A 27,006-nucleotide genomic window follows, 5' to 3' on the forward strand; every position below is an offset into this window, starting at 1 on the left:
GGAGTTCCCTCCCCCGGAGAGGTAACCTCAGTGCGAGAGACAACCCCAGCACCATCTGGAAGGAGGGTCCCAACTACGGGAAGGTTTCCCTCTGCTCCCATTGACTGCTCTGCTTCCCTGGGCCTTTCATCCTCCTCAACAGCGCAGGGGCTGTCTGACCGGAGATGGGACAATTCTACAGTGTCCCGGAAAGCCTCATCAACATACTTCTCTGCCTCTCTTAGCTCCTCCAGTTCTGCCACCCTGGCCTCCAAAGTCTGTACGTGGTCTCTGAGGGCCAGGAGCTCCTTGCACCGACTGTACATATATACCACCCGCCCACGGGGCAGGTAATCATACATGCTACACTCAGTGCAATAAACTGGATAGCCCCCACTCTGCTGCTGGGCTTCTGCCTGCATTCTCTTCTAGTTAATGGAAGGGTTGTTTAAAGCAAGAGGTTTTGAATGTAGTTTGGTTTATAGGTTTTAAGGGGAATAAAGGGACACAGATAGAGCTGGTACGGGACCCCGCTCCATTCCCACTCCCTTTCGAAACTCCCTGTTAGCAACCCCTGGTCGCTTGTGCGGTCCTTTATAAAGCCCTGGCCTGTGTGAATGCCCCGCCCATTGATTAAGGCTCAGCCAATTACCAGAGGCTGCTAGTTTTCTGACCTTCCTTTGAAGCTCCCAGCCTCCAACTGCCAGCCACAGCACACGGTCCTTCAAACAACCAAACAAACAGACTGACAAACACAAGCTCAGCACACAGCAAGTAACCCCCAAACACAAACAAACACACACTACAGGCAGTCACTTACCCCAAGGATGCTGTATTTGCACCTCCTTCACCTCACTTGCAAAACTCCCCGTTAGCAGCCCCTGTTCACAAAGCCCTTGATGGTGGATAAGTGCACTAATCTAAATGTAGCCTACTACCCTTTTATAATCAACTATAATAACCTAATTAACCTTAAATCCACCTTTTTACCATATCTATTCTTCTGCTACCGTATCCAAACGTCCATACCCTCAAAACCAAGTATCTTGTACTTCTTTATTGGCTATTAATATCAAACTTTATTCTAATTATAATTTGCATCAATGCAAATGCTGCAGTAACAATAGCCTAAAACATCCCCAAATCCCTTTACAACACCTGCTAAAACCATTTAAAACAAAAACATGTCGACTACATGACCCAAGCTTCTGCCTTGACTCACTTCTATGAATTACACTCACTCACGCCTGCTAGCAAATGAATTTTAGCTACTATGAAGCCTTAACTTTAGGCCCAATGGCCTGCTCTCTGCTGATGTTTCAACACATTCTAATCAGCATAAGCAAACATTATTCTCATGGGACACAGACCATAATTTGGTCTATGTTTGTACAGTGCCTAGCACAATGGCACCCTGGTCTATGACTAGGGCTCCTAGACAAACAATAACACACCTACTACTAAAACTACTACTACTACTACTACAGTGGGATCAGAACATGTTCTTCTGACTGCGTCATAAGAATGACCATCCCTCAGGAGGGAATTGGAATCTTGCATCAATCTTTCAGTCTTTTGATTGGATCCTGGATCCCCAAATTCCCTGGGATGGTGTTTTCCTTGAGTTAAACTAAAATCTGATTGCTGAGGTTTGGTGAGAAGTCAAATTAATGTATGTCCTCTGATGAGTAGGCCTGAATGGCCTGTCACTCATGCACTTTTAGATGGCTACATACATTGTGGAGTAGTGGAGCAAGCAGTAGCGTGGGCCCTAGAAATTCTCGGTTTTAGTCCCCATCTCTGCTACTAGCTTGTTGAGTGATCTTGACCCCCTCAGTGTGTAAAAGGGGGATAATGCTAATGGCTTCCTTTGTAAAGTGTTTTGAGATCTACTGGGGAAAAGTGCAAGCTACAAATAATTATTATTACCCTTGCTTTACGGTGCTGTCAGCATGACTCATCCCCTTCGTCCCAAGGAAAGTCAGTCCTGATTTAGACCTTTGGAAGCGAGAGCAGAATCAGGTCCCTTTGATCTTAATTTTCCTCCTCTACACGTGGCTCTACTGAGGCACCAGCTGGTTCAATGGCAGAGCTGAGCATAAATCCCACTTCAGTTGACTACCAGCTGTTCGTCCAACCTAAAGTTGGAATAGGCACCTTTAAATGCTCCTGTCCAGCACCCCTCTGGTGAGACCCAATCCCACCAACATCCATGGAAAGTTACCCACTTCCTTGGAGATCAGTGGATGAAACCTGGGAGCTGGGATTTTCCAAGGTTATTGGGCACCTGAAGATACACAGCAGTCCCTAGTGGAATTTTCCAAAACACGTCAGGAGGTTAAGTGTCTCTCTTCCATTAAAAATCAATAGGAGTTAGAAGTCAGATTTTTAAAGGAATTTCATGCCTAATTCCCATTGTAGTCAGTGGGAGTGAGGCTCCTAAATGCCTTTAAAAATCTGGTTCTGGGATCCTAACCAGTTTAGTCAGTTTTGTAATCCCACTTGGCACCTATCTGCATCTATAGATGAATAAATAGCTTTGAAAATCTCGCTCTTACACTCCCTGCTCCACTGACTTTCAATCCCTTAAAGCCCTTGGGAAATCCCGGCCTTGGGAGGGAATACATCACATCTCTCTATGTGAGACAGCGGCATGTATATCTATCATTCTCTATAGAGATAGAAAGATAGTCATGTACCTTTATTTGCTATTTTTCTCACTGTCTCTGATACTATGGGATAGTATTAAAATGGAAAAAAGTCAATGATGGCTATGAAGGAGATTAGAGAGATACAATGTGAGATAGTAAACAGTCAGTATGAAAGTTTTAGAGTTCACTTAAATAGCTGAAAGCTAAGAAATAAAAATGATGACAAGATGACAAACCGCCAGGTTTAATTTTTAAAGCAAATTTTACTTAACATTTTCTACTGATGTCCAGGCAAATTTCCGTCTATGCAGAGCCCTTCCCTTCTATGGTGACAATGAATACACGATGTCAAATAACACAGAGACTGAAACAATGTTAATGTCAGTTTTTGCCTTTTGGCCCTGCTCCCCCGGGCAGAGCCCCGCCGCCCCGCTCTCCTAGTCAGAGCACCGCAACCCCGCGGCTCCGCTACCCCGACCAGAGCCCCGCATCCCCGCAGTCGCGCTCCCCCGGCCGAGCGTGGCAACTCCCGCGGCCCCACTACCCGGCCAGAGCCCTGCAACCCCGCAGCCCCGCTCTCCCGGCTGGAGCCTGGACAGGGGCGGCTTTAGCCATTTCCTTGCCCCAAGCACGGCGGCAGCCGCTGGGTATGCTCTGCCGGTCGCCAGTCCCGCTGGTCCCGCTGCTCCGGAGGACCTCCCGCAGGCGTGTCTGTGGATGCTCCACTGAAGCTGTGGGACGAGCGGACCCTCCGCAGGAATGCCTGCGGGAGGTCCACTGGTGACCGGCAGAGCGCCCCCACGCAGCATGCCGCCCCAAGCATGCCCTTGGCGTGCTGGGGTCTGGAGCCGCCCCTGAGCCTGGAGGCCCCACTACCTCGGCCGGAGCCCCACAGCCCTGCTCTCCCAGCCAGAACCCCTCAACCCCGCGGTCCCGCTCTCCTGGCCGGAGCACGACAAGTCCCGTGGCCCCGCTACCGCGGCGAGATCTCTGCAACCCCGCGGCCCCGGTCCCCTGGCCCTAGAGTGGCAAGTGCGGCTGACCCGCTCCCGCAGCCGGAGCCCCGCAACCTCGCGGCCCCGCTACCACCGCCGGAGCGCGGAAAACCGAAGTGTCGCCCAGACAGTACATGCCCCACTAATTGGCCCTGCACTGGCTAAAGCCAGCCCAGGGGATGTATACTCCATTCTTTGATCTTCATTAGGAATGTTAACTTGGATGGTGAACTCTGGAAATACAGAGACTCAGCTGCCATGAAGATGGGTTTAGCTACATAGATAAATCTACATATTGAGATCTGATCCCAAGCCATCGTGTTATCATGCTGCTGGATGCAGCTACCTCACTAGCTCTATAAACCAACCAATATTGTACAGAGGGAAATCCAATCCCAACTTTGTCTAGTAAATGATAGCACCATTCTGCATCTCATGGCCCTGATTTTGCAAAAGAAATGCACAGGTCTGATGGACCGGACCCTTTGTATAGCTCTTTGACACCTGAAACTTGTACCATGTGTGCTGTAATGGGCCACTGGGAATGGGGAAGGTGTGGTTCTAATGGCCAGGCCATGGCGCTGGCACGCAGGTGGAACTAGCAGCCAGGTCTCCTATGACACTGGGCATCTTGATCACTGTGACCTAAATACACTGCTCTACAGCCAAAATGCTTCTGAAATAAGTTTTCAAAGATAATGGCCATTTGCTCTGCAATCACATCAGCCAATTCCCTCAGATGCATTCGATCTGGACTCATGGACTTGTGCATGTTGAGCTTTTTCTAAATAGTCCTTAATAATCTGCTTTGATTTGTTTGCTATCCCTCATAATCACTTACAATCTTTTGTAGTTAATCAACTTGATTATGATGCTTCTAAAACCAGTTTGTAGAATTCATAACTGGGGGGCAAAAAGTTGTGCATATCTTCCTCTGCATGGAGGGAGGGGGTGAATTTCAACAAGCTTATGCTGTACAGTTCTCTGTGTTTTCCTTCAATTTCGGGTTTACACTTCGGTGGAGGGGGGGTGCACTTGAGTGCTGGGCAATTCCCTAGCTGAAGCTTCCCATGCAGATCTGATCTCAGTGTCTGTTTTGTTCCACTGCTGGGTGGGGCCCAATCTGTGTGTGTGCTGCAGGAGGCTTGAGGGCCCAGCTCAGCAGCACAGTGTAAGGGAGCCCAGGCTGGTGGAACAGGTGGGCTGAGTGTTACCCCAGTACATCAGGTGGCACCCCTGGGGGGGGGGCAACCCATCACAATTTCCACTTTGACACCAGTGGAAATACAACTGATTTACAGCAGCCGGGGGTCTGATAAATTTACTCTAAAGGAGCTACATCAGTTTATACCAGCAATGGAGGCATACCAGTTTCCAGCATCAGGGGTTCTGTTCTTCCTCTTCAAAAACATTTCTGTCTACATGAATATTCAAAAGGGGATCAATGCTTTTCTTTCTTTCTTTCTTTCTTTCTTTCTTTCTTTCTTTCTTTCTACAGTAACATTTATCAAATAAGATTTCTCAAATGAGAGCAAATTCTGATCTCATTTGGATCTTAAATGCAGGAATTCTTATATGAATGCAAATATTCCAACTGCAGTTACAATTCACATAAGTGAGGACTACTCACATGAGTAAACTGGGGCTGCTGAGCCCAATATCATTGAAGCCCTTTGAAGAATGAGAAGCATGATAAATGCTGAAAATAATGGGGGATTTTGGCCTTTTGTGTACTATTAAATGTTATTCTTCCCTAAATATTAGAGAACAATTTAAATAATTCCTGCCTTTATCATCACAGCATCCGAAATGCATTGGTTTCTCTCAACATACAAAATAAGAGTGAGGGCCAGTTCCTTTCCTGGTGTAAATCTTAACAGATTCATGGGTATAAAAAAGTTCTATACTGCTTTACACCAGTGGAGGATCTTTGTCTAATCACTTTGATGTAAAGAATTTTACAAGAAAGAAGATCCTACAATGTACAAAGAGACAATTCCACAGATGTTTTACTTCTAGGTTGTTTGTTGACAGGGAACTTCCTAATAAAGGCATGACACTGAAATGACAGAGTTGAAATAAAAATGAGCAATAACAAATATTATATTTTTCATACCCTTAGCCCCTTCAATATGTGGCTTTCAAAGCAAGTTGTCGAAGAATAGTGAGCTACTAAGGGGGAAACTGGGAATGATTGGGGGAATGATTGGGGTGAAGAGAGTGGGTTTACACAGTGAGTCAGCATTCCTGATACCTGAAACTCTGCCATAACCACAGAACCATTCTCCTGGAAATTGAACACACTCACACACATTCAATTAAATAGAGAAAATTAAATCCAACAACCAAAGCACACTATAGTGCGCACTATGCAGAGTGCACAATTTAAAACAAAACATAATGTTTTTCTGTAAATAGGGAGCCTTGGAGAAGAGGTGGGAATTCTTCAGCCTCTCTTAAGACCTACTTTGGGGAAACTTTATTGATGTTTGTGAATATTTTCCTCAGTACGACCATTGTAGTACATGTAGAACTGGCTGGAAAATGGAATTTCCATCTCATGGAAAATTCCAATATTCCAATATATATTTTCATCCTGAATCTATACGAAAAGTTGGAATAGTGAAAGCCTTAATTTAGATTCAAAGAGTCCACATGAAATCAAATGGAAAATTGAAAACTGCCATCAATATGGATGTTTTCTCATGGAAAACATTATTGATTAAACTATTTTTTCAGAAGGAATTTGGATTTATTTCTTTAGTTAATGGCTGTCATTTGGAGCGGCTCTAAATAAATGTAGAAATTTACTCACCATTAGGAATAAGGTCTATAAAGATGCTTGTCACTGGCAGTTGAGTGATATTTTCTGAGCTCTTCAAGGCATCTGGACACTCCATTTGTATACAGGAGGACATGAAAGCAATGAAAGAAGCATACATTATGTGGAGGAAGGTTTGAGAAAAATTCAGCTAAAAGAGACTGCCATTTAACTCTTGGGCAGGAGGTGCAGATCATGTGCCGTGGTCGGATTCTGCGAGTGGACTCTCTTATTAGATGAGATCAGACTGAATCTTCACAGCCAACTGTATTCAGATCCAACCACAAGAACCACTTCAGGAAACAACATTTCCACTCAGACTCAGTGGATGATGATGACAATTGAGGAATAGAGGGGAGTAAGGATGAGAGGAGGGAGAAGCAAGAAACACCAGTGATAACAGAACAACAATGACAAAAATAAATACAATCATTGCATGATGATGAGCATGTTTGGTGCTTATTTATCACTTTGATGGGCACTATGGAATTACGGGACCAGAACTTCACCTGGTATAAATTAGCATAACACCACTGAAGTCAAGCTCACAACCTGACCCATGATTATTAAGCTAGTTGTATTCAGAATGATAGATTCAGACATGAATAGATAGATAGATAGATAGATAGATAGATATGAACACGGACACAACCCATGTGCTCAGACACACATTAAAATTCTCTGACCGTGTATAGAAAATTCAAATGGAGAAACCAATGACATGATCTTGCTCCCATTTCAGACTGGGGTACAACACCAATGGACTTCAGTGGGAGAATGGTTGGGGCCTTAAGTAATTCATTTATAACCTACCTTGTTTAAGAAGAATAGTTCTATCTCCTAGCTACAAGCACAATATGTGTTGAAGGAAACAGAGGTGTTTTTATTTCATGCACTGGCTTCTGGGACCTAGTCCCTGAAGGAAATTTCTTGTAATATTCCTCAGAGGAAGAACAATTCTGCCTCATACTGCAACAAAAGAAAACACACTAGGGTAAGTATTTCAGAGGAGGTGGTATCATCATCATCATCATGTATTTTCTAGATGAAAATTGTAATGGGATTTACTAAATGGGGTAAATTGTATGATACTATTTTGTCTGGAAAGAGGAATGATTTGTCCAAGGCAACACAACACAAAGAGTCAGGGGCAGAGTCAGTAACAACAAGCAAGGCTCATGACTCCAATTCCCTGATGTTGAGACTGTGCGCCGCACTTCCATCTCAGACACATGATTAGAATGCAGGAGATCTGATTCCCAATTCCCAGTACTCTAAACATTACACCCAACTCCCCTCCTAGAGCTGGGAACAGAACCCAGGAGTCCTCACTCTCAGACTCTACTGCTCTTACCGAACAGTCTATTTCCCTTCTTGAGGACCAGATACAAAGTCTGTAGAAGTCACTGGGACTATTCCCTTTGATAAAATTTGCAGTGGAACCAGAATCAGGACTAGTTCACAGGAGCAGTAAAATAAACTCTATGTGGAAGCTGAGAGGTGCTAGGGGGTAGTGTGCTTCAGAGAATGGGGTGATGGGCTCAGCTGGGAGCACTCTCATTTCTTAGAAAGTTCTGACCTCATTTCTCCAGCATGGCCGTAGGGGGCTGAGGCTGTGCTACTGCGAGTGGGGTGAGGTGCTCAGTTTCGGTCAATCTTCCCACTTAGTCAAAGTTGCTAGCAATACCCCAGTGTAGCACTAGGGGGTGCTAAAATACAGGGATGGTCTGGAGGATGTTCTCAGGTTGATGGATCTCAATGTCCCAATTCAGCAGTAGGGGCGCTGTACTGCAGGGAATAGGGTGGATGACTCATTAAGGGACATTCTCTTCTGGGGGTCAGTACTAAATCCAGTGCTCCAGCACAGCTCCAAGTGATGACATGCTGCAAGGAGCTAGGTGGGGTCTCATTTGGGGGGTACTCTTGTCTCTTGGTCCATGCTGACCCCTTGTGCTTCAGCAGGACATCAATTAATAGGCAGCAGGTTTAAAACAAATAAAAGGAAGTTCTTCTTCACGCAGTGCACAGTCAACTTGTGGAACTCCTTAGCTGAGGAGGTTGTGAAGGCTAGGACTATAACAATGTTTAAAAGGGGACTGGATAAATTCATGGTGGCTAAGTCCATAAATGGCTATTAGCCAGGATGGGTAAGAATGGTGTCCCTAGCCTCTGTTCGTCAGAGGATGGAGATGGATGGCAGGAGAGAGATCACTTGATCATTGCCTATTAGGTTCACTCCCTCTGGGGCACCTGGCATTGGCCACTGTCAGTAGACAGATACTGGGCTAGATGGACCTTTGGTCTGACCCGGTATGGCCTTTCTTATGTTCTTATGTTCTTATATGGCCCTGTGCCACAAGGAGCAGAGGGAGGAGCTCAGCTGTGGACCTGCTCCCATCGGAATCACTGCTTACCACAGTGCTCCAGCATGGCGCTCGGGGGCCCTGTGCTGCAGGGGTGAGAAGGGTGGCTCAGTAGGGGGCACTCTCCCCTTGAAATTAGTGCTGACCTGTAGCAACCCATCACAGTGGAAGGGGACACTGTGGTGGATGTTATATCTTTTAGATGAGCTTTAAATGAAAGATCTTTCCTGAACACCCGTGGTCATTGAGAAGTCAGTGAGTCTATTAACAAGAAGAAGGGGCAGCAGTGGCACGTACACACATGCACTGAACATAGCTCATTCCATCCAGCAGGGGATGACAGCGACACAGACAGACAGGCACATACATATACACATACACACACACTGAGCAGGGCTCATTCCCTTGTGGTTACCTATCTGCTGTTTGCAACATTTGTGATTATGACAAAACAATTAACAGGGCCTTGTGATGTTTTGTGACTTAAGGTCATTGCTACTTTACTTCCTTATGGCAACTCATTGAGCAACTGCTCCTGTTTAGACTAGAAAGCCTTCTACTTACCCAGGGCCGGCTCTACAGTTTTTGCTGCCCCAAGCAGCACGCTGAATTGCCGCCCTGGGTGGGGGGCGGGGGCAGTCCGTGTGCCCTTAGGGCGGCAGGCGCGTTTCCGCGGCCGCGCAATTCAGCGGCAGCTTCTATATTTAGCTGAACATAGAAGCTGCCACCAAATTGCCGCTGCCGCGGAAACGCGCCTGCCGCCCAAAGGGCACACAGAGCCCCCCCCCCCCACTTGCGTTTCCGCAGCAGCAGCAATTCGGTGGCAGATTCTATGTTTAGCTGTCTGGGGGGGCTTCAGCTAAATATAGAAGCTGCTGCTGAATTGGGCCGCCGCAGAAACGTGCCTGCCGCCCTAAGGGCACAGGGACCGCCCCCCCTCCCGGCCGCGGCGGCAATTCGGTGGAGCCAGCCCTGCATCCCTAGGTATGTCACGGGGGAAAATCAGGGCAAACTCCTACGGGACACTTTAGCAGTTTGAGTTCATGGCCATCTGAGTAGTGCAGATTTGGCAAAAATATAACCTGCCTCGGGTCAGAAATAGAAATTCCATTCTATGCATCCGAAGAAGTGAGCTTTAGCTCACGAAAGCTCATGCTAAAATAAATTTGTTAGTCTTTAAGGTGCCACAAGTACTCCTGTTTTTTTTTTTTGAGAAACTTAACTTACCTTCCCCTCCCGTGACTCTCGGTGAGGGATGATGCCTGTAGTGAGCAAATCAGCACCTCCCCAGCCGGGCTCGGGTCGCTGCAGAGCCGCGTCTCACAGCTTGAAGCCACCCTGGACAGCTAAACATAGAAGCTGCCCCCGAACTTCCACCGCCGCAGAAACGCGCCTGCCACCCTAAGGGCACACAGAATGCCCCCCCTGCCCGCGGTGGCAATTTGGCGCGCTACTTGGGGGCAAAACAAGGGGGACTGCCGCCCCTTGCAGAATGCCGCCCCAAGCACCAGCTTGGAATGCTGGTGCCTGGAGCCAGCCCTGTACTTACCCTAATTGCTTAAGCTATTCCTGTATGCAATGCTGTTGTAGCCATTTTGGTCCCAGGATACTAGAGACACAAAGTGGATGAGATAATATCTTTTGCTGGACCAACTTCTGTCTCTCTCACAAACAATAAAAGATATTACCTCAGCCATCTTGTCTTTCTAAGGCCTGGTCTACACTACGCGTTTAAACTGGTTTTAGGAGCGTTAAACCGATTTAATGCCACACCCGTCCACACTAAGGGTACGTCTACACTATCTCCCACTGCAGTCAATGAGACCTCAGCCCCTTTTCAAATCAAGCCAACTCTGAACTGTGATGAATGGAAAATGATCAAGGACCATGGCAGGTCCAGGAATGTCTCCTGCCCTGGCCACACCCACAAGTAGAAAGGGAACAGCTCAGCAAAACACACAGGGAAATGTTGCAGAAGCAAATAGCTACACTGTTGGAGTAATGAATTCCCTTGCTATTAATTAATCTTCCTCGCTGCTCTGAGGCTGGGGATTGGCTCTGACAACAGGGAAATACACTGCTCTGTGAGAACAAGAGAGTGTAAAGCTGCAGGAGCTGAAAAAGCAAAGTCTTTGACATCATTATGGACCATCGCTTGACTCTTCCCCAACCCTCACCCTTTGCTGCCCCTGGTACCCAGTACACAGTATAGCCATCCCTTTTCCGCCATGTCTCTCTGCTGCCCCTACTGCCCCTTTTACAGTATAGCCACCCCACCTCCACCCCTCACCCTCTGCTGCCCTTATTGGCCATGATACAGTATAGCTGCCCCTTCCTCACCCCACTCTGTCCTGCCCCTAGTGCCCATTATACAGTATAGCCACCCCTTCCCCACTACTGTTGGGATGATAGATAGATAGATAGATAGATAGATAGATAGATAGATAGATAGATAGATAGATATCCATGTAATGTGTTATATGCCTAGTGTGGATGAAGTGTGCTAGATGTGTGTTGTATGTTGACAACCGAAGCAAGAATTTGAGGTTTTCTGCAGTCAAGAGGTGTTTGCATCAAAAAAAAACAAAAAACAAAAAACTTTGTTATGAGAAAGATAAGGAATAACACTGGGGGCATTGCCATGGCAATGTACCTGTTGCAATGTATCTGCTGCAGTTGTAAACAAGAACTGGGGAAAGAGGAACATTTCAGGCCTGGAACTATTTCTAAACATCTTGGGTTTTGGCAATTTGACCAGAACTGTCTTTTGAAATTGCCCAGACAACTGATGACATGATGGGGTGGATTATAAAAGATATTTGATACACTCGCAGTTTGGAGTCGTTTGTGAATCCAGAGCTCTTTTTAGATTAAGATGTGGTAATGCTGGCTCCCAGCACCTTGTGATCAGACTGAACATCGACTTCAATTCTGATCTTCAGACTCTGGTGTAGTATGTTTGGGTTATGAATGTGGACTGAACAGTTTATTTTGTAAGCAATAAAGAATATTTGTGGATTATAAACCAACACTGTGTCCGGTATCTGTCTGCTCCCCTATCTCATAGGGTGACTCCTGCTGCAGGTCTAACACCCCCACCATCTGCTGCCCCTAGTGCCCATTATACAGTGTAGCCACCACTTCCCCATCCCCACCTTCTGCTGCCCCTAGTGCCCATTATACAGTATAGCCCCCACTTTAAATGTTTTACCTCTCCAAGCAACAAAGAATCCTGTGGCACCTTATAGACCTTATGAGTTTTCGTGGGTGAATACCCACTTCTTCGGATGCAAGCTCATGCTGCAAAACGTCTGTTAGTCTATAAGGTGCCACAAGATTCTTTGTTGCTTCTACAGAACCAGACTAACACGGCTACCCCTCTGATACTTACCTCTCCAAGTGGCCCTTGTTAACTAAGTCACTCCTTTCTCACTGCTGTGATACAGTATAACAGCTAGTTTCCTGTCATCCATCATTGGCTGCACTCTGCTGCCTGTTGTTGATAAATTGTGCAGTCAATTGCTTGACAGTAGGGTTTATTACTAAAAGCCAATCATAGTATAGTACTCGGAAAAGGTTCAATATGATACCAGTCTCCAGGAAGCCGTCTCGTGCATCATTGTTAAATTCACCTTGCACAGAAGCTGGGCTCCCAAATTTATACATTTCAACGAGAAATAACTCTAGTTACAAAACTCTTTCATGGATTGAGAACTGGCTAAAAGACAGGGAACAAACGTAGGAATAAATGGCAAATTTTCAGAATGGAGAGGGGTAACTAGTGGTGTTCAGCAAGGTCAGTCCTAGGACCAATCTTATTCAATTTATTCATAAATGATCTGCAGAAAGGGGTAAACAGTGAGGCGGCAAAGTTTGCAGATGATACTAAACTGCTCAAGATAGTTAAGACCAAAGCAGATTGTGAAGAACTTCAAAAAGATCTCACAAAACTAAGTGATTGGGCAACAAAATGGCAAATGAAATTTAATGTGGATAAATGTAAAGTAATGCACATTGGAAAAAATAACCCCAACTATACATACAATATTATGGGGGCTAATTTAGCTACAACTAATCAGGAGAAGAACTTGGAGTCATCATGGATAGTTCTCTGAAGACGTCCACACAGTGTGCAGTGGCAGTCAAAAAGCAAACAGGATGTTAGGAATCATTAAAAAAGGGATAGAGAATAAGACTGAGAATATCGTATTGCCCTTATATAAATCCATGATATGCCCACATCTTGAATACTGCGTGCAGATGCGGTTCCCTCATCTCAAAAAAGATATATTGGCATTAGAAAAGGTTCAGAGAAGGGCAACTAAAATGTTAGGGGTTTGGAAAAGGTCCCATATGAGGAGAGATTAAAGAAGCTAGGACTTTTCAGCTTGGAAAAAAGGAGACTAAGGGGGGATATGATAGATGTATATAAAATCATGAGTGGTGTGGAGAAAGTGGATAAGGAAAAGTTATTTACTTATTCCCATAATATAAGAAGTAGGGGCCACCAAACAAAATTAATCGGCAGCAAGTTTAAAACAAATAAAAGTAAGTTCTTCTTCACAGAGTGCACAGTCAACTTGTGGAACTCCTTGCCTGAGTAGGTTGTGAAAGCTAGGACTGTAACAGGGTTTAAAAGAGAACTGGATACATTTATGGAGGCTAAGTCCTTTAATGGCTATTAGCCCAGATGGGTAAGGAGTGGTGTCTCTAGCCTCTATTTGTCAGAGGGTGGAGATAGATGGCAGGAGAGAGATCAATGATCATTACATAAGAACATAAGAACGGCCGTACCGGGTCAGACCAAAGGTCCATCTAGCCCAGTATCTGTCTACCGACAGTGGCCAGTGCCAGGTGCCCCAGAGGGAGTAAACCTAACAGGCAATGATCAAGTGATCTCTCTCCTGCCATCCATCTCCATCCTCTGACAAACAGAGGCTAGGGACCTTTGGTCAGACCCAGTATGGCCATTCTTATGTCTTATGTCACAGAAATCCAGCCTGTCTGTTCATCCCTTAACTTCATTCCTTAACTTCTTGTTCTGAACCATGACCTTCCATATCTTGCTTTTGGACACAGCATTCCATGTCCTGGTCCATGAAGGTTCCCCACAATTTGTACTAAGCTATTGAATTAATGTATCTTGACTTTTACAAGTTTCTTATCTGCTTATGTTAAATACTAAGTTATACTGTTGCTTGGTAGTGTGGGGTGTAGGTTAGCACGAGTGCACAGAATACTGGGAAGAACATACACTAATTCAGCTTGTAGAACTGACAGGTATTCACGTAATGGGGTGTATACTAACTTAACACATATGTGTTCGCTGACAGCCCACGGCTTGTTGCTCCGATAATTATTGTATGAGGGTCACATCTTTGCTAAATTAATTTACAAAGCAGAGATGAGAGCATTTATGTGGGATTAACCTTTTTATCCAATTGTGTACGTTGTTGGGAATGTAGAGTGGGACTGTAGTGAAAGAGAGAGAGAGAGTGAGAGAGAGACTGGAAGCTCATGCAATGACTATATAGCCATCCAATTTAGACTTAATCAGTTTTGCCATTGTTTAATACAATTTAAGACAGAATTAATCTTACTTATAGTGTTTGGACATACATTTCTGCCTCACAAGTAATAACAGACAAGATAGAATAGGTGAATGGGCCCAAGTTTACACATTCTGGGGCACTGAAAAGTCCTTCCTTCCTCCATGATGTCAGTCCTCCTCACCTGCCTGGATCTCTTGCTCTCCAGCCCATTTTATATGTATTTTCTTATTTTATACATATTTTACATATGTATTTTCATATATTTACACATTTTCTATGGCCTAATTTTCCTCCATTCTTCAGTCAACACATTATCCATTTAATTTTACATAACCTGCACATTACTTAGGCACAATTATTAATCATCTAATATCTACAATCTTCTTGCTGAATTTGTAGTTTCTGGGTCATGTTGCCCTGGGCCACTCTTCTTCTAAGTTTCCCAGAGAAAGGGATTTTTCTTTTGTTTTTCATTACATGTTCTTACTTCTTACTTACATCTTCCAGCACGACAGGTTACTTATCTTGCCAACAATATCATTTTAAACAAATCAGCAAATTATATCAAAGAGATCCAACAAAACATCACATACTGCCAGCCAGTGCATCTCAGAGTCTCCATGTATTTTAAGCTTTGAATGAATGCATTATAGGGATGTTTAGTGAAAGAAGGCATATAGTCATGGAAATGCTGAACTAGGTATAGAGGTTTGTAATTTGGTGTTTATTATAAAGCTGCAACGATATAGGTAGAGAAGCAAACAGAATAGTATCTCTCATCATAAAAATATAGAAAGGAATTTTTATCATATGGTTATACAAAGATGTACCATATACACAGGCATTTGGTGCAATATTGTTATACATTGATATAACCACTTGTATCACACAGCTATTATTTTACATATGTAATATAAACTATTTACAGTGCTTCTTTAACTCAGGAATCACCAGGTGAAACTCTCTGCCCTGTGTTAAGCGAATGTCAGACTAGATGATCAAAATGATCCCTTATGACCTTTTAATCAATGACTCTATGATATACACAATGATCTGTTAGCCTAGATTTCTGAACCTGTGCAAAATGCCATGGAAGTCAAAAGCCAGCTTCCAGAGTTGTTGTGTGATCTGATCAGGTTAGGCATTGAAAGATCCATCAGAGTTTTCCATAGGAAACTGTTCATAAGTGCTGAGAAATATTATTTAAAATTAGGCAACAGGGAGCACTAGGGAAATCCATTTGACAGCCAAGGAAAGCCAGCCCAACCCAACCTAAATCCTAAAATGCTTCAGTGGACTGACAGAGCAGGAAAAGGAGAAGCCTAAATGGAGTTCTCGGTAGAGCTGGTTGAAATTTTTCCATCATTAAAATTTTGGTGAAAATTGTTACATTTGCAAAAACCAAGGTGAACATTTTATGAAAGCGTTTTCATTTTAAGCTTTTATTTAATTTGACATTCAAAATTGTGAAGATATTTAAAATTTGGAGGGGGGGTGGTAATAAAAGTTTCTCTTCCCATTCTCCTGATAGGTTTACAAGTCAAAGTTTTTCAAATGGCAACACTTCAATTAAAAAAGTGAAGGTCATTGGGAGTAATTCAACAGAACATTTATGAATATCCCTCATTCCCCGTTTTAACTAAGTCTATTTTTCATTCTCTGTTTTCTCCAATTGTTTGAAAAAATGCTCTTCTCAACTGTTTTTCTAAAGGCTCCCTTCACCTCTTTGTTCCTCAGAGTGTATATTATGGGGTTCAACACGGGTACCACAACTGTGACCACAAGGGAAATCATTTGGTCACTCTCTGGGGTGGAGATAGACTTGGGCCTCAGGTAGGTGAAAAGGGCCGTTCCATAGAACAAAGTCACCACCATGAGGTGAGAGGAGCAGGTGGAGAAGGCTTTACGCCTTCCCTCTGCTGATGGGAGCTTGAGGATGGTGGAGATAATGCAGATGTAGGACACGGTTATCAATAAAAAAGGGCCCATGATGAACAAAACTGACACGGTCAGGACCATAATCTCGTTTTTGGATGTGTCTGTGCATGCCATCTTCACCACTGGTGGAATGTCGCAGAAGAAGTGGTGGATGCGGTTGGAGCCACAGAAGGGCAGGCTGAAGATCCATGTGATCTGAGCTACTTCCACTGAGATGCCGATGATCCATGAAGCACCCACGAGCTGTGCACAAGCCCGGCCACTCATGATAGTTCTGTAGTGCAGGGGGTGACATATGGCCACATAGCGGTCGTACGCCATGACTGCTAGGAGGCAGCATTGTGTCAGGCCCATGATGGTGATGACGTACATCTGGGCAGCACAGCCCACAATGGTGATGGTCTTTTGCTCCGCCAAGAGGTGAATCAGCAGCTGAGGGACCACACTGCTGGTGTAGCAGATTTCCAAGAATGACAGGTTCACCAGGAAGAAATACATGGGGGTGTGGAGTGAGGGGTTTAGCTTTATAAGGAGGATAACAAGGAGATTCCCTATCAGGGCAACCAGGTAGGTGACCAGAAGCACCAGAAAGAGAATGATTTGCAGCTTCTTAAGGTTTGAAAACCCCACCAGGATGAATACATCAGAGATGGTCCGGTTCTCTCCTGGGTTATTCTCAAAATAGATCATCTATAGGGGTGACAAAGAAAGAAACTGAATCTGAGGTTCTATTTTTCCTCTTCGAACAAATTTTTTTCAGTCTACATAAAAATTCAAAAAGGGATCAATCTTTTTCTTTCTTTCTTTCTTTCTTTCTTTCTTTCTTTCTTTCTTTCTTTCCCCTCTGTGAATGTTTTTCTTTAGCCACATTTATCAAATAAGATTTCTCAAATGAGGGCAAATTCTGATCTCATTTGGATCTTAATCACAGGAATTCTTATATGAATGCAAATATTCCCACTGCAGTTACAACTCACAAAAGTGAGGACTACTCACATGGATAAACTGATGCTGTTGAACCCAATTTGTTTGAAGCCCTTCGAAGAATGAGAAGCACAATAAATGGTGAAAACAATGAGGGATTTTGGCCTTTTGTGTACTAAAAATGTTATTCTTCCCTAAAAATTAGAGAACAATTAAAATCACTCCTGCCTTTATCATCACCACATTTGAAATGCATGGGTTTCTCTCAACATACAGAAGAGCTAGGGCCAGTTCCTTTGCTGGTGTAAATCTTAACAGCTCCATGGGTATAAAAAGTTCTATATTGATTTACGCCAGTTGAAGATCTTTGTCTTATCACCTTGCTATAAAGAATTTTATGAGATGGAAGATCCTTCAATGTTAGAAGAGACGTTTTCCACAGATGTTTTATTTCAAGGTTACTTGTTGACAAGGAACTTCCTAATAAGTGAAATGACAGAGTTGAAATAAAAATGAGCAATAACAAATATCACATTTTTCATACCCTTAGCACCTTCAATACATGGCTCTCAAAGCAACGCATCAAAGCATAGTGAGCTACTAAGGGGGAAACTGGGAACGATCGGGGGAATGATAGGGGTGAAGAGACTGGGTTTACACAGCGAGTCAGCATTCCTGATACCTGAAACTCTGCCATAACCACAGAACCATTCTCCTGGAAATTGAACACACACACACACACAAAGGGAATGAAGTAGAGAAAATTAAGTCCAATAACTAAGGCACACTGTAGTGGCGCTCTATGCAGAGTGCACTACACATAAAAAATTAAAACAAAAGGGAATGTTCTTCTCTAAATATCGAGATCTGGGGAAGAGGTGGGAATTGTTCTGCCTTTCTTAAGAGCTACTCTGGGGAACCTGTATTGACATTTGTGAGTACTTTCCTCAGCATGACCACTGCACTACTAAATGCACAGCTGGCTGGAAAATGTGAAATTCCAATATTCCAATATTTGTTTTCATCCTGAATTTATATGAAAGTGTTACCCAAATTTTGATTCAGAAGAGTCTATATGAAATTCATGAAAAAAAATGAAAAAAAACATCAATCAACATCAACATCAACATTTTCTCATGGAAACATCAGTATTGATGAAACCATTTTTTTTTTATTTTTTTTTATTTTTTTTTATTTGTTGGCTGACATTGATGGGCTGGAATAAAAATGGACCAAATGTACTCACCATTAGGAATATTTTTTTATTTAGTTGTGTGATATTTTTGTGTGATATTTTCTGAGCTCTTTCTGACATCTGGAACTACCATACAATATAACAAAAAAACAAAAAAAAAAAAAAGAAACATACATTATGTGTAGAGCTTTACTTTATGTCTGCGGATATCCGTGGAGTATTTTTGCAGATGACAGTGCAGATGCAGATACAAATTTTGTATGCATGCAGGGCTCTGACAGTAAGAGCCAGGCGGGCAGCTGTGAGGAGCCGTAGTGAGGTCCCTCTACCTGCACTGGGCAGAGGTCCTGGGGGGCAGGGACAGGGGTTGGATGTCAGAGATCAGACTGAGCTCTCCCAGCCAACTGTATTCAGCTCCAAATAAAGACCCATCTCAGGAAACAACATTTCCACTTTGATTCAATGGATGATGATAAGGACTGAGGAACAGAGGGCAATAAGGACAAGAGGAGGGAGAAGCAGGAAACACCACCACCAACACAACAACAACAACAACAAAAATAATAAATAGAGCCATGGTCTGATGATGAGTATGTCTAGAGCTTAATCAATCATTCTGGTGGGCACTATGGAATTATGAGACCAGCATTTCAGCCAAGAGGAAATAGCTCAGTGGTTTGAGCATTGGCCTACTAAACCCAGGGTTATGAGTTCAATCCTTAAATGAGCCATTTAGGAATCTGGGGCAAAAATCTGCCTGGGGATTGGTCCTGCTTTGAGCAGGGGTTTGTACTAGATGATCTCCTGAGGTCCCTTCCAACCCTGATATTCTAGGAAAACACCACTCAAGTCAAGCTTATGACCTGACCCGATTGTTAATTAGTTCAGTTCAGAATGACAGATTTAGACACCAGTAAATCAACTGATATATTAATATCTAGATAGATAGATATGAATACAGACCAAGAAAACCCATTTGCTCGGACAAACACTAAGATTCTCTTCCCATGTATGGAAAATTCAGATAAGGAAACCGATGACATGATCTTGCGCTCCTGTTGCAGACTGGGGCACAATGTCCATGAACTTCAGAGGGAGGATGTTTGGGGGCTTAAGTTATTCATCTATAGCCTACCTTGTTTAGGAAGAGTAGTTCTATCTCCTAGCTACAAGCGCAAAATGTGTGGAAGGAAACAGAGATGGTGTTATTTCATTCACTGGCTTCTGGGACCTACTCCCTGAAGGAAATTTCTTATAATATTTCTCAGAGGAAGAACAATTCTGTATCAACCTGCAACAAAACAAAATACACTAGGGCAATCATTTCAGAAGCGGTGGTATCATCATCATCATCATTATTATGTGTGTTTGCTAGATGAAAATTGTAATGGGATTTACTAAGTGTGGTAAAGCATGTGACACTTTTTGTCTAGAGACATGATGAGGATGAATTACTTGTTAAAAAACAACACAGAGTCAGGAACAACACCCAAGGCTCATGACGCCAGTTCCCTGATGTTCAGATTGTGAGCCCCATTCCCGTCTCAGAGCCACGATTAGAACCCAGGAGCTCAGACTCGCAGTCCCAACTGCTCTAACTATTAGACCCCACTCCCCTCCCGGAGCTGGAAACAGAACCCAGGAGTCCTCAGTCTTACACTCCGCTGCCCCAACCATAGGGCTCATTTCCCTCCTAGACAAACAGATCCAAAGCCCATTGAAGTCAGCGGGACTATTCCCTTTTACTCCAGTAAGTTTGCAGTGGGACCAGAATCAGGACTAGTTCCCAGGAACATTAGAAAAAAATATCTGTGGAAGCTGAGCACTGCTAGGCAGTAGTGTGCTTCAGGGAGTGGGGTGATGGGCTCAGCTGGGAGCACTATCATTTCTTAGACAGTGCTGACCCCATTACACCAGCATGGCCATAGTGGGGGCTGTGGTACTGCGAGTGGGGTGGGATGCTCAATTTGAGACACTCTTCCCCCTTATTCGGTGCTTCTAGCATTGCCCAGTGTGGCACTAGGGGGCAGTGAGCTGCAGGGACAGACTCTATAGGATTTTCTCAGGTTGATTGATCCGAATGTCCCAGTTCAGCAATAGGGGTCACTGTGCTGAGAGGAATAGGGTGGAGGACTCATTAAGGGACATTCTCCTCTGTGGGTCAGTACTAACCCCAGTGCTCCAGCATAGATCCAAGGGATGACACAATGCAAATTGCTCAGTGGGGGGTCTCACTTCAGGGGGCACTGTTTTCTCTTGGTCTATGCTGATCTCCTGAGCCTGAGCCAGGCACCACGTGGCCCTGCGCTGCAAGGAGTTGGGTGAGATGCTCAGCTGTGGACCCGCTGCCATAAGAATGGCTGCTTACCACAGTGCCCCAGAATGGTGCTCGGGGGCCCTATGCTGCAGGGAGGGAGTAGGATGGATCAGCAGGCGGAGCTCTCCCCTTGGAGTTGGTGATGACCCACAAGGACCCATCCCAGTGGAAGGGGCACTGTTTCCGGCTGAAGTTATATCTTTTGTAAATTAAGAATCTTTCCTGACCACCTGTTGTCATCAACAAGTCCTTGGGACTGTTCACAAGAGGAAGAGACAGCAGGGCATGTGCACACACAAATTGAGCATGGCTCATTCTATTCAACTGGATGCGGGGGCAGCCACACACACACACACACACACACACACACATTGAGCAGGGCTTCCCATTCCCTTGTGGTTACCTATCTGCTGTTTGCAACACTCATCATTATGACAAAACTATAAACAGAGCCTGGTGATGTTTTGTGACTTAAAGCTGTCTTATGAAGGGAGACTCAAAGAGCTTGGCTTGTTTAGCCTAACCAAAAGAAGGCTGAGGGGAGACATGATTGCTCTTTATAAATATATCAGAGGGATAAATATCAGGGAGGGAGAGAAATTATTTAAGCTCAGTACTATGAGAACACAGGAACAAATGGATATAAACTGGCCATCAGGAAGTTTAGACTTAAAATTAGAAGAAGGTTTCTAACCATCAGAAGAGTGAAGTTCTGGAACAGCCTTCCAAGGGGAGCAGTGGGGGCAAAAGACACACCTGGCTTCAAGACTAAGCTTGATAAGTGTATGGAGGGGATGGTATGATGGGATAGCCTAATTTTGGCAATTAATTCATCTTTCATTATTAGCAGGTAAATATGCCCAATGGTCTGTGATGGGATTTTAGATGGGGTGGGATCTGAGTTACTACAGAGAATTCTTTCCTGGGTGTCTGGCTGGTGCCCACATGCTCAGGGTTTAGCTGATCACCATATTTGGGGTCGGGAAAGAATTTTCCTCCAGGGCAGATTGGCAGAGGCCCTGGTTTTTTTTGCCTTCCTCTGCAGCATGGGGCATGGGTCACTTGCTGGAAGATTCTCTGCACCTTGAAGTCTTTAAACCACAATTTGAGGACTTCAAAAACTCAGACATAGGTTAGGGGTTTATTACAGGAGTGGGTAGGTGGGATTCTGTGGCCTGCATTGTGCAGGAGGTCAGATTAGACGATCATAATGGTCCCTTCTGACCTTAAAGTCTATGAGTCTACAGTTTACTTCCTTATGCCAACTCATTGAGCAACTGCTCCTGTTCAGGCTAGAAGGCCTTCTACTTAAGCTAATTGCTTAAGCTATTCTTGTATGCAAGGCTGATGTAGCTGTCTGGGTCTCAGGATACTAGAGAGACAAAGTGGGTGAGGTAATATCTTTTCCTGGACCAACTTCTGTTTCTCTCACCCACAATAATGGATATTACCTCACCCATCTTTTCTGTCTAAGTAATTTTTATAAGCCTAGACCTATAGATCTTTTGTGTTTCTGTTATCTGTTCCTCACCCCTTTATCCTTTACATACTATATAACTATCACCATTGCATGGCTATATGCTCACTTCATGGGCTACAAGTCACACACACATACATACATGCATAGAGTTTCTATTTTGCATAAGGTGTTTGTTCCTTCCTGCCTTAATCATCTGTTTAATACTGTTGTGTGGCATTATACATTCTGCATCCCAGAGGTGCCTCCATTTCAGTGGCCTGGTACAGGGACCACCAGGTACATTTTTCTTTTATGTTCAATTTGATGCCTGGCTAAGTGCTCTGTGGGCCTGTGTGATGAATCCCAACACAATGTGAGACAGAGGAGGTCAGATGAGATAATCTAGAGGTCCCTTTTGTCCTTAAACTCTGTGACTCTCTGATGATATGAAATACACCAGTGATATGTGACCGTAAGCGTTTGGGATGAAGCAAGCACAGATATGGTAGAAGTGAATCTTAAAGTCAAACACATGGAATCTCTCACTCCCAAACAGCCCCAGAAGAGCAGAAGTGATTATCTCGTGTTTTTTCAAAGACACAAACTACAGCACTAACTCTGTAGGGAAATGTTGTTAGGCAACAGCTACAGCCGTTGCATCATCCTTGTTGCTCTACATGTAATGTCCATTCAACAGCAGTGGGAACTGAGGTCTCCTGATACCTGAAACAGTGCCATATCCACAGAACCATTCTCCTGGAAATTTCAGCGCACACACGCACACACACACACACACAGGAAAGGGCTCATCCCCTCCAAAGGGGGCAGCAGACGCACACATGTGCACACACATACATACATTCAATGAGAATCAAAGACAGAAAATTAAATCAAACAACTGATGCAAACTCTAGTGGCGCACTATGCAGCGAGAACTACACAGAACAATTTAAAACAAAAGGGAATGGTGTTCTCTAAATAGGGAGACCTGGTGAAGAGGTGGGAATTCTTCGGCCTCTCTTAAGAGCTGCTTTAGAGAACCTATATTGACATGAAAGCTCATGCTCCAATACGCCTGTTAGTCTATAAGGTGCCACAGGACTCTTTGCTGCTTATATTGACATTTGTGAGTACTTTCCTCAACACAAGCACTGTAGTGAATATAGAGCTGGCTGGAAAATGGAGTTTTCATCTCATGGCATATTCCAATATTCCAATATTTGTTTTCACCCTGAATTGATATGAAAGTTGAAATATCAAAAACCCTAAATTTTGATTCAGAAGTGTCAATATGAAATATAACAGAAAATTGATAACTGTCCTCAACATCAGCATTTTCTCATGGAAAACTCATAGAAAGATGGGCATGTGGGAGATGATTTTGTAGGTGTGCTCAGTGGCTGCTTATGGGATTGGGTCCCATTCAAAAGCCGGATGTGAGGGGTGGGGCATGTGGCCTACTCACCTTATAGCTCGGCTTGGCAGCATGCAATTTCTATTTTTTATATTTTTGATGGATAAAATCAATGTTTATTTTTAAGCATTTCTCAGAATTTTTAATTTTTGTTTAAATTTGCAAAGAGAATTATGGGGACATCAGAAAATGGTGGGCTCAGACAATAATTATTTAATGATAGTAGCTATTGAGATTCAAAAAGTTAAAGCAGTGCTTCTCGGTACGTCTACACTATGGGACTATTCCGAATTTGCATAAACCGGTTTTGTAAAACAGATTGTATAAAATCGAGTACGCGCAGCCACACTAAACACATTAAATCGGTGGTGTGCGTCCACGGTCCGAGGCTAGCATCAACTTCTGGAGCGTTGCACTGTGGGTAGCTATTCCGTAGCTATCCCATAGTTCCCGCAGCCTCCCCCGCCCCTTGGAATTTCCGGGTTGAGATCCCAGTGCCTGATGGGGCAATAATCATTGTCGCGGGTGGTTCTGGGTAAATGTCGTCAGTCACTCCTTCCTCTGGGAAAGCAACGGCAGACAAGCATTTCACGCCTTTTTTCCCTGGATTGCCCTGGCAGATGCCATAGCATGGCAATCATGGAGCCTGTTTTGCCTTTTGTGACTGTCACCGTATGTGTACTAGATGCCGCTGACAGAGACGATTCAGCAGCGCTACACAGCAGCATGCTTTTGCTTTTGCATGACAGCAGAGATGGTTATCAGCCATACTGTACAATCTACCAATCCATAAATTGGTAATAAGATGATCGTGGCTACCAGTCCTTTTGCACTGTTCCATTTGCTACTGTCATAAGTGCCCCTGGCTGCTCTTAGCCAGGGGCGCAAAAGCCAAAATTGGGATTGACTCCCTGAGTCAATCTCTCCTTTTTTGTATCTAAAAATAGAATCAGTCCTGCCTAGAATATGGGCAAGTGTACTAGAGAACCACTGTATCAGAGAACCAGAGAGCACAGCTACTCTGTGTCAGATCCTGCAGAAATTATGAGCTGTATTCTATTCACATTGGGTGCTCCTGCAACAACCCCACCTGTTGATTCCGTTCTTCCCTCAGCCTTCCTGGGCTACCATAGCATTGTCCCCCCACTTGTGTGATGAAGTAATAAAGAATGCAGGAATAAGACACAGTGACTTGTTAGTGAGATATGAGTGGAAGGCAGCCTCCAGCTGCTATGATAGTCCAGACAGGACAGTAAGGAGTGTGTAGGAGAGGAGCCCAGCATCCCTCTGCTAGTTCAGGGGCACTTAAATCTTTTCGTTACACATGAAGGGTGGGGGCTGATGGAGCTCAGCCCCCTGTTGCTATGACGACGATGGTTATCAGCCATACTGCACCGTCTACCAGGAAAAATTAGGACCAGGCGCCCTTGATCGACCTAACAGATGCTGGTCATCATGGTTACCAATCCTTTTGCACTGCCCCATGTGCCAATAGGCTGATGACGAGGACAGATACCAGTCGTATTGTACCATCAGCCAGCCATAGCGTGGGGGGAGCAAGGATGTTGGTGTTGAGTGCTGCACCATCGCGTCTATCTGCAGCATTCAGTAAAGATAGGGTGACATGTAAAAGAGTCAAGAGAGGATTGTTTTCCTTTCACTTCTGGGGTGGGTGGGGGTGCGTAAATTGCCGAGCTATGCCCTGACCCACCGCGGACACTGTTTTTGACCCTAGAAGCATTTGGAGCTCAGCCAAGAATGCAAATGCTTTTCAGAGACTGCAGGAACTGTGGGATAGCTTGAGTCCTCCAGTCCATGAGCGTCCATTTGATTCTTTGGCTTTCCGTTACGCTTGTCACGCAGCAGTGCGCTGAGTCCCTGCTATGGCATCTGTCTGGAGATATTTAAAAAATGATTTTGAATTTCGTCTTCGGTAACGGAGCGCTGATAGAACAGATTTGCCTGCCCTTACAGCGATCACGTCCGCATCATCCATGCGGGAGCTCTTTCTTTATTTTGATTTTTATCTGCATCACCACCCGTGCTGATCAGAGCTCCACGCTGGGCAAACAGGAAATATTCAAAAGTTCGCGGGGCTTTTCCTGTCTACCTGGCCACTCCATCCGAGTTCAGATTGCTGTCCAGAGCGGTCAGTGGTGCACTGTGGGATACCGCCCGGAGGCCAATACTGTCGATCTGCGGCCACACTAACCCCAATCCGATATGGTAATACCGATATTAGCCCTACTCCTCTCGTTAGGGAGGAGTACAGAAACCGGTTTAAAGAGCCCTTTATACCGATATAAAGGGCCTCTTAGTGTGGACGGTTGTGGTGTTAAATCGGTTTTACGATCCTAAAACTGGTTTAAACGCGTAGTGTAGACCAGGCTTCAAACGTTTGTACTGGTGACCCCTTTCACACAGCAAACCTCTGAGTGTGACTCCCCCCTTATAAATTAAAACACACTTTTTAATATATTTAACACCATTATAAATGCTGGAGACAACACAGGGTTTGGGGTGGAGGCTGACAGCTTGCGACTCCCCACATAATAACCTCACGACCTCTGGAGGGGTCCCGACCCCCAGTTTGAGAGCCCCTGAGTTAAATCTTTAGAATAGTTAAAACACAAATGGTCAACATCACATGTCAACATATACATAGTAAATATCCTCAAATGAAACTCTATTAAGTTCTCAAGCAGCATTTTTCTTGCTTTGCCTATTTGTACATTTTAATTGCCATTGATGGAAATACTGGTTCATCAGTTTGTGTCTATGGTGAAATCAATGTTTACTGAAATTTACCCATAGAAATCTAAATCTTCTGAGCCTTCCTATAACTTTTAGCCCAGTGGTCAAAGCATTGATCTGGAATGTGGAAGAGCTAGTCCATGTCCCTCCTCAGGCATAGGGGGAGAAACAATTCCAACAAGTCTCCCTTCTTTCAGGAAAATTCTCTAACCAGTGGGTTATGAAATATTCTGATGTGGGCCTTCCCCAGTCTCTCCTCTGGATGCTGTTGCACTCTGGATAAATAATTAGAACAGAGGCACACAGATGTATGCCCTAACTATGGCCCTACAGAGTCATTCTCACTCTCTATATCTCTGACCTGCTAACTATTCCACTGTGGATAAATACTTAAGTAGTCATTGGGCCAGAGAGAGTTAAAATTAATATCAGTGATTCAGATTCACCATTGGAACTCCTTGCAACAAGATATCAATGAGCCTAGAGAGATTCAGCAAGGTACTGGACAACTATATGAATAAGGGGCCAATAAGAATTAAAAAAATAAAAATATAAAAAAGCCCAATAAATACTTCACATCATAAGTGAACCTAGACTGGAAGGTACAGAAACCTTTGTTCTTCAGAGTATGTATAAACCTCTGA

General features: G+C 44.1%; 1 protein-coding gene across 1 annotated transcript; it reads right to left on the reverse strand.

The window, feature by feature from the left end:
• Positions 1 to 6,442: 6,442 nt before the first annotated feature.
• Positions 6,443 to 16,989, reverse strand: LOC120379962 (olfactory receptor 10A4-like). The gene is made up of 3 exons (XM_039497475.1): positions 16,002 to 16,989; positions 11,897 to 11,911; positions 6,443 to 6,549 (listed from the first exon to the last, which is right to left on the reverse strand). The coding sequence occupies exons 1-3, from the start codon at positions 16,987 to 16,989 to the stop codon at positions 6,443 to 6,445; spliced, it is 1,110 nt and encodes a 369-aa protein (XP_039353409.1).
• Positions 16,990 to 27,006: the final 10,017 nt, after the last annotated feature.

Source organism: Mauremys reevesii, linkage group 13, assembly GCF_016161935.1.
Source record: "Mauremys reevesii isolate NIE-2019 linkage group 13, ASM1616193v1, whole genome shotgun sequence".
In the NCBI taxonomy this organism is placed as follows: Eukaryota; Metazoa; Chordata; order Testudines; family Geoemydidae; genus Mauremys; species Mauremys reevesii.